The following is a 9,322-nucleotide window of genomic DNA, read 5'->3' as shown; positions in this document are numbered from 1 at the left end:
CTGAAGGATGGGACTAATAACACCGAATAACATCAAGAAAGAACACAGTTTGAAAGAACACAGTTTGAAAGAACACAGTTTGAAAGAACACAGTTTTAAAGAACACAGTTTTAAAGAACACAGTTTGAAAGAACACAGTTTGAAAGATGTGGCAAATAGAAATCAAACCGAATGGTATAAAATAAATAAATATAAAATAAAATATGGTTAGAGGATAGAGGAAGGACAAGAGTAAAAACAAGCTAAATAAAATGATTGTAAAATAGACTGTGTCCCTGAAATGTATAAAGTATTATAGACTGGAAATATAGGCCTTGTTGTTCACTGGTTTGCTCCAAGTGGCAGAGGGGCGGTAGTGTTGGAGGGTAATGAAGAAAATGGATTTAATATAAAAACATTTGTACAGTATGTGTGTATGTGTTTATGTATGTATTTACAGTGAGCACCATAATTCATTGGACTTTGACCATTTCTTTTGTTGTTATTTTGGTTCTGTAATCTAGCACTTTGAGTTTGAAAAGGATACAATGAGAACGAGGGTTAAAGAGCAGACTGTCAGCTTTAATTTGAGGGTATTTTCATACATATCAGATGAACCGTTTAGAAATGATAAAAGCTTTTCTACATGGTTCCCTCCATTTTAAGGTACTACAAGTATTTGTTGAATTGGCTTCACAGATGTGTGTCGTTAGACAGATTTATTCATTTGTGTCGTTAGGGAATGCAGAAGAGCTGTTGATGAATAGTTTTGATTCTAGACTTTGCTATTGCCTCTGGAGGTTGTTGTTGGGGTGTGACAACATGAGGAAGACAGCAGTGTCGATTCAAATGAGGCTGGCCGTCAAAAGGCTCAGAAATGAAATATCAGTCAAAAGCTTTTACACACATACTCATTCAAGGGTTTTTCTTTCTTTTTACTATTTTCTACATGGCAGAATAATAGTTTAGACATTAAAACTACGAAATAACACATATGGAATCATCTAGTAACCAAAAAAGTGTTAAACAAATCAAAATAGATTTTATATTTGAGATTCTTCAAATAGCCACCTTTTGCCTTGATGGCAGCTTTGCACACTCTTGACCACTGTGACTGATAGAAAACTGAGGAAAACACTGACGGGGTAAAGACTCAGTGAACACAGTCTGGCTATGGAGACCGGTCGCCACAGATAGACCTGGCTGCCCAGTGAGGACAGTCTGGCTATAGAGACCGGTCGTCAAAGGAAAACCTGGCTTCCCAGAGAGGGCAGGCTGTTCTCTCTCTGGTCCAGGATGATTGGTTGTTGGTGCCACCATTTTGTTTGTTACATGTATACTTTGACAATGTAAGTAATTTAACTTGCCATGTCAATGACGTCTACTGAATTGAAATGTAATTAGAGAGAGAGAGAGAGAGAGAGAGAGAGAGAGAGAGAGAGAGAGAGACGAGGAAGGGATTGTGATTCATCGTGGGAGGGAGGGAGGGAAGGAGGGAGGGAGGGAGGGAGGGAGGGAGGGAGGGAGAAGAGGAAGTAGCATTAAATAGGGGGAGAAGAGGGGAGAGGGGGAGGGAGGAAGAAGAGGAAGGACTGAGTACAGTGGACCATGGGATTCCTAAAGCAGAAACTCGTTGGGAGTAGAGGGATTTACAATGTGCAACATCATCATGGACTGCGTCCCAAGTGACATTCTATTACCTATGTAGCGCCCTACCTCTGACCATTGCCCATAGGATGCCATTTTGGGACACAGCAATTAATGTCCTCAGAAAACCCCACTGATATATTAAAAAGCCCTCCGGTGACCTACGTTTTTACATTACATTAAATTACATTACATTTCTTAATCTGTTTTTTTTTCTCATGCAGTTCTTTCCGTACGGCGACGCGTCTAAGTTCGCCCAGCACGCTTTCCGGACCTTCGATAAGAACGGGGACGGGACCATCGACTTCCGGGAGTTTATCTGCGCTCTGTCAATCACCTCGAGGTACGATCCATAACACGGGTGATGTCAGGTTTGACAGGGCGCACACACACACACACACGCGCACGCACACACACACACACACACACACACACACACACACACACACACACACACACACACACACACACTCACACACACACACACACACACACACACACACACACACACACACACACACACACACACACACACACACACACACACACACACACACACACACACACACACACACACACACACACACACACACACACACACACACACACACACACACAGACACACACACAATTGAGGGGAGCTGGGACTGGATGGTGTTTAGAGATAGAGGGGTGGGGTTGAGGGGAGCTGGGACTGGATGGTGTTTAGAGATAGAGGGGTGGGGTTGAGGGGAGCCGGGACTGGATGGTGTTTAGAGATAAAGGGGTGGGGTTGAGGGGAGCTGGGAGCTGGGAGCTGGGACTGGATGGTGCACACACAATTCTCTCCATCACCTCTAGGGGGAGCTTTGAGCAGAAACTCAACTGGGCCTTCAACATGTATGACTTAGACGGAGACGGCAAGATCACACGCATGGAGATGCTGGAGATCATAGAGGTCTGTGTGTGTTCGCGTGTTCCTGTCTGCATGTGTGTGTGCATCCACGTGTGGTAACTGTGTGCATCTGTCTGTTAAATCACTGTGTTTGTCTCCTGCGAATGCCCCCATTCTTTACTGACCACCTCCTCTCTCTCTCTCTCTCTCTCTCTGTTTCCTAGGCGATCTACAAGATGGTTGGCACTGTGATAATGATGCGTATGAACGAGGACGGGCTGACTCCCCAGCAGCGCGTGGATAAGATCTTCTCCAAGATGGATAAAGATCACAACGATGAGATCACGCTGGAGGAGTTCAAAGAGGCAGCCAAGAGTGATCCCTCCATCGTCCTACTGCTACAGTGTGACATGCAGAAATAGAGGAGGGAGGTGGTGAGGGAGGTGGTGAGGGAGGAGGGAGGAGGGGAGGGAGGGAGTAGGGAGGAGGGAGGGAGGGAGTAGGGAGGAGGGAGGGAGGGAGGGGAGGGAGGGAGGGAGGGAGGGAGGGAGGGAGGGAGGGAGGGAGGGAGGGAGGGAGGGAGGGAGGGAGGGAGGGAGGGAGGGAGGGAGGGAGGGAGGGAGGAGGGAGGTGGTGAGGGAGGGAGGTGAGGGAGGAGGGAGGGGAGGGAGGAGGTGAGGGAGGGAGGTGAGGGAGGAGGGAGGGGAGGAGGTGAGGGAGGGAGGGAGGGAGGAGAGAGGGAGGAGGGAGGGAGGTGGTGAGGGAGGGAGAGATGGAGATGGCATGTTTGACCTCTCATTGTACGACTGTTGCCAAGTGATATAGAGAAGGATGGAGGGGGGGGTGGAAGGATGAGAGACAGGATGGACATTGGAAATCTGCAGAAGTAGGGAGGGGATGAGGGGGGTAGAGATGGAGGAGAGCAGGGTGGAGAAACATTTAAGGAAATGAAGGTTAGGAGATACATTTACTGAAAATAAAGAAGAAGCAGAGGTTTGTGGGACCAGACAGTGTGATGTTAATAGATTGAGGAAAAGAGAGAGAGAGAGAGGCGTAGAGAGAGAGAGAGAGAGAGGGGTAGAGAGAGAGAGAGGGGATGGGGTAGAGAGAAAGAGAGAGAGAGAGAGGGGGTACAGAGAGAGAGAGGGGTACAGAGAGAGAGAGGGGTAGAGAGAGAGAAAGAGAGAGAGAGAGAGAGAGAGAGAGAGGGGGGAGGGGAAGAGAGGGGATGATAGTGATGATAGTGATGATAGTGATGATAGTGATGGTGATAGTGATGGTGATGGTGATGATCGTGATGGTGATGATAGTGATGGTGATGGTGATGATAGTGATGGTGATGATAGTGATGGCAATGATAGTGATGGCGATGATAATGATGGTGGTTGTGATGGTGATGATAGTGATGGTGATTATAGTGATGGTCATGATTGTGTTGGTGATGATGATAATGATGATGGTGATTATAGTGATGTCATTATTGTGATGGTCATGATTGTGATGGTGATGATAGTGATGGTGTTGATAGTGATGGTGATGACAGTGATAGTGATTATAGTGATGTCATGATTGTGATGGTGATGATACAAACATTGATGATAGTGATGGCGATTTTACCTTTTTAAAGAGCAGTCCTGTCCAAACATCAACTGACTTCACTCAATGTTGTTATGTGTTTTATTTTATTGTAGCGGGCAGCTACAATACTCATCTGCCAAAGAACTGTGAAGCTATGAGTCTTCAAATTTTTTTCATTTTACCTTTATTTAACCAGGCAAGTCAGTTAAGAACAAATTCTTATTTTCAATGACGGCCTGGGAACAGTGGGTTAACTGCCTGTTCAAGGGCAGAACGACAGATTTGTACCTTGTCAGCTCGGGGGTTTGAACTCACAACCTTTCGGTTACTAGTCCAACGCTCTAACCACTAGGCTACCCTGCCGGGGAAAAGAAGACACGTTTCGACAACTACTAACAGAGCCACGGGGCCGTTGTTTCATGATGCTCAATGATAATTGCAGGCTGCTGGTTGATCCTCGACAGATCAAAGCCTCCATATTTCTCCTGTTTTCTTCTAAAAAGTCTCAAAAAGCCATCCTCCCATCTTCCTCTCCTCATTTCCCTCTCCTCCTCTTCATCCTCCTCTTCCTCCTGCTCTTCAAATGTCAGGCAGACAGTGGATTGTAACAGGTGGTTGAGGAGAGGGAGATTTTTGAACTCAATCGAGAAAAGAGCAAGTTGTGTGTGTGTGTGTGTGTGTGTGTGTGTGTGTGTGTGTGTGTGTGTGTGTGTGTGTGTGTGTGTGTGTGTGTGTGTGTGGGGGGGTCTATGTTTCTAGTCCAACGGCTAGACACCGGAAATCTTAGTGTCCTGTAGATAGAGGAGGCGAAACGATGGAACTTCCCTAGCCAATGGCGTTCTCCTCGTCCTTAAGCCAATCAGAATGTTTCCCTCCTTTAAAGAGAGACAAGCTCTATAGCCTTTTTCTGTTAATTGTAAACTACGGAAATGATTCTACGCTGAAATGATTCTGACAAAAACTAAACCTACAACGTATGTATGAATATAAAACGTATGTAATAATGTACGTGACAATGTAACACTAAAACCTACAGCTTCTTTCACATAACACAGCTACAGTGGTTTGGGTATAACCAGAGAAATGAATATAAACGTATGTAATAATGTACGTGACAATGTAACACTAAAATCCCAGCTTCTTTCACGTGACAACACAGCTACAGTGGTTTGGGTATAACCAGAGAATGGGTGTGTGTCTGTGTGTTTCTAAATGTTTGTGTGTGAGTGTGTGTGTATGTGGAACCTGTGTGTTTCTAAATGTTTGTGTGTGTGTGTGTGTGTGTTTGTGTGTGTGCGTGTGAATGTATTCGTGTGCACATTTATATTTATGAGCTTTTGGCTTTTGTGAATCATTCACATGCATTTTGTGTGTGTGTGTGTTCCGTCGTGCCTGCCTGTGTGTGTCTGTGTGTTCCTTCCTGCCTGTGTGTGTGTGTGTATGTGTATGTGTGTGTGCGTGTGCGTGTGCTTGTGTGTGTGTGTGTGTGTGTGTGTGTATGTGTGTAACGCAGAGATGCACTCCAGCAGTCCATATGGACATTCTACGTTCCTAATGTACTTTCCTGACCCATAGGGAGACCCATAACGAGACCCATAGAGAGAGACCCATAGAGAAACCCATAGGGAGACCCATAGAGAGACCCATAGAGAGACCCATAGAGAGAGACCCATAGAGAGAGACCCATAGAGAAACCCATAGGGAGACCCATAGAGAGACCCATAGAGAGACCCATAGGGAGACCCATAGAGAGCCCCATAGGGAGACCCATAACGAGACCCATAGAGAGAGACCCATAGAGAAACCCATAGGGAGACCCATAGAGAGACCCATAGAGAGACCCATAGAGAGAGACCCATAGAGAGAGACCCATAGAGAAACCCATAGGGAGACCCATAGAGAGACCCATAGAGAGACCCATAGGGAGACCCATAGAGAGCCCCATAGGGAGACCCATAACGAGACCAATAGAGAGAGACCCATAGAGAAACCCATAGGGAGACCCATAGGGAGACCCATAGAGAGCCCCATAGGGAGACCCATAACGAGACCCATAGAGAAACCCATAGGGAGACCCATAGAGAGACCCATAGAGATACCAATAGGGAGACCCATAGGGAGACTCATAGAGAGACCAATAGAGAGACCCATAGAGAGACCCATAGAGAGACCCATAGAGAGACCCACAGGGAGACCCATAGGGATACCCATAGGGAGACCCATAGAGAGACCCGTGACCCATAGAGAGACCCATAGGTAGACCCATAGGGAGACCCACAGAGAGACCCATAGAGAGACCCATAGGGAGACCCATAGAGAGAGACCCATAGGGATACCCATAGGGAGACCCATAGAGAGACCCGTGACCCATAGAGAGAGACCCATAGGGATACCATAGGGAGACCCATAGAGAGACCCGTGACCCATAGAGAGACCCTTGACCCATAGTGAGACCCATAGGGAGACCCATAGAGAGACCCTTAGGGAGACCCATGGGGAGACCCATGGGGAGACCCATAGAGAGAGACCCTTGACCCATAGGGAGACCCATAGAGAGACCCATAGAGAGACCCGTGACCCATAGGGAGACCCATAGAGAGACCCATAGAGAGACCCACAGAGAGACCCATAGATAGACCCGTGACCCATAGGGAGACCCATAGAGAGACCCATAGAGACACCCAAAGAGACACCCATAGAGAAACCCGTGACCCATAGGGAGACCCATAGAGAGACCCATAGAGAGACCCATAGAGAGACCCATAGAGAGACCCATAGGGAGACCCATAGAGAGACCCACAGAGAGACCCATAGAGAGACCCATAGAGAGACCCATAGAGAGACCCATAGGGAGACCCATAGAGAGACCCATAGAGAGACCCATAGAGAGGCCCATAGAGAGACCCATAGAGAGACCCATAGAGAGACCCGTGACCCATAGAGAGACCCATAGAGAGACCCACAGAGAGACCCATAGAGAGACCCATAGAGAGACCCGTGACCCATCGGGAGACCCATAGAGAGACCCACAGAGAGACCCATAGAGAGACCCATAGGGAGACCCATAGAGAGACCCACAGAGAGACCCATAGAGAGACCCATAGGGAGACCCATAGAGAGACCCACAGAGAGACCCATAGAGAGACCCATAGAGAGACCCATAGAGAGACCCATAGGGAGACTCATAGAGAGACCCATAGAGAGACCCATAGAGAGGCCCATAGAGAGACCCATAGAGAGACCCATAGAGAGACCCGTGACCCATAGAGAGACCCATAGAGAGACCCATAGAGAGACCCGTGACCCATCGGGAGACCCATAGAGAGACCCACAGAGAGACCCATAGAGAGACCCATAGTGAGACCCATAGAGAGACCCACAGAGAGACCAATAGAGAGACCCATAGGGAGACCCATAGAGAGACCCACAGAGAGACCCATAGAGAGACCCATAGAGAGACCCATAGAGAGACCCATAGGGAGACCCATAGAGAGACCCATAGAGAGACCCATAGAGAGGCCCATAGAGAGACCCATAGAGAGACCCATAGAGAGACCCGTGACCCATAGAGAGACCCATAGAGAGACCCATAGAGAGACCCGTGACCCATAGAGAGACCCATAGAGAGACCCATAGGGAGACCCATATAGGGAATTATATTTCAGTTCATGTTGCCTCTTGTCTGCAGCTCTCCGTTGAATGTTGCTGAGGTTTGATTTGGTTCTTTTCTGTATTCCCATTGCAGCTATTCCGTTAACGTTACTGTGGTTTCATATATTTTGATATTTAATTGTATTGCCACTCCCAGGAATCTAAATGCGGGTTTAGGATTTGTTTAAGTTGCTTCTTGACATGGTTCAGTTGGCCTCGTTGTTCCCTGGAGATAAAACATTTCTTACATCTAAAACACAAGGTTTTTCACTTTAAATCAACATAATACCTAATTGATATGTCGTTTGAACCCATGGCTTACGGCGGATCAAATAAAATATACTGATCCGCAGGAATGTTGATAGATTTATGACCAACTATTCAGAAATGGCGCACATGATGATAGAAACATAAAAGATAGAATGAAACCAACCCCTTAATATTACTAAGAATCTGCATAATTATATTTATGAATGTAAATCTATTCTTAATCTGTGTCAGGGAACCCCCTTGTGTCCAATGCAAGATTATTCTGCCTTCTTGACATGATGTGAATGTGTGTCTCAGTTTATGAAACTTATCTGGGTTTACTGTTTTTCAGTTTGGCTTTTCATAGAACTAAGAACAATTTTATTATTTTTGTTACATAGAATAAAAACACTTTGATGTTGAAATGATATCGGTTGGTGGATTTAATTTTTGCATCGCAGTGCAAGGACACTAGTGCAAACGCAAACGCAAACACACACACACACACACACACACACACACACACACACACACACACACACACACACACACACACACACACACACACACACACACACACACACACACACACACACACACACATGCACACACACACACACACACACACACACACAAACACACACACACACACACACACACACACTGTCACGACCCCAAAGAATATGAGTCACTGTCTGGTGATGATGTCACAGTAACACAGCGATGTCATCCTCCATGACGTTCCCATGGTAACCAGGCCTTGGCAGGAACACGGGTAGATGTATTGGCTTATGGACACACACACACACTGCTACCCTTACCCGTGTACTGCGAAAGCCCAAACTTGACCCCCCCCATCCAACCTGACAGAGCTTGAGAGGATCTACAGAGAAGAATGGGAGAAACTCCCCAAATTGGTTTATAGAAGCAGGTACCCACGTGCCATCTCCTCATTGGTTTATAGATGCAGGTACCCACGTGCCATCTCCTCATTGGTTTATAGAAGCAAGTACCCAGGTGCCATCTCCTCATTGGTTTATAGAAGCAAGTACCCAGGTGCCATCTCCTCATTGGTTTATAGAAGCAGGTACCCACGTGCCATCTCCTCATTGGTTTATAGAAGCAGGTACCCATGTGCCATCTCCTCATTGGTTTATAGAAGCAGGTACCCACGTGCCATCTCCTCATTTGTTTATAGAAGCAGGTACCCACGTGCTATCTCCTCATTGGTTTATAGAAGCAGGTACCCACGTGGCATCTCCTCATTGGTTTATAGAAGCAGTTCCCCACATGCCATCTCCTCATTGGTTTATAGAAGCAGGTACCCAAGTGCCATCTCCTCAT

The 9,322-nt window shown here is 46.7% G+C and overlaps 1 protein-coding gene across 1 annotated transcript; it reads left to right on the top strand.

The window, feature by feature from the left end:
- Positions 1-1,844: 1,844 nt before the first annotated feature.
- LOC135528767 (visinin-like protein 1) lies at positions 1,845-2,926 on the top strand. The gene is made up of 3 exons (XM_064957834.1): positions 1,845-1,969; positions 2,467-2,563; positions 2,725-2,926. The coding sequence occupies exons 1-3, from the start codon at positions 1,845-1,847 to the stop codon at positions 2,920-2,922; spliced, it is 420 nt and encodes a 139-aa protein (XP_064813906.1). The 3' UTR covers positions 2,923-2,926.
- Positions 2,927-9,322: the final 6,396 nt, after the last annotated feature.

The sequence above is a fragment of the Oncorhynchus masou genome, unplaced genomic scaffold (genome assembly GCF_036934945.1).
Source record: "Oncorhynchus masou masou isolate Uvic2021 unplaced genomic scaffold, UVic_Omas_1.1 unplaced_scaffold_10298, whole genome shotgun sequence".
In the NCBI taxonomy this organism is placed as follows: Eukaryota; Metazoa; Chordata; class Actinopteri; order Salmoniformes; family Salmonidae; genus Oncorhynchus; species Oncorhynchus masou.
This window is presented reverse-complemented; position numbering and strand designations above follow the sequence as displayed.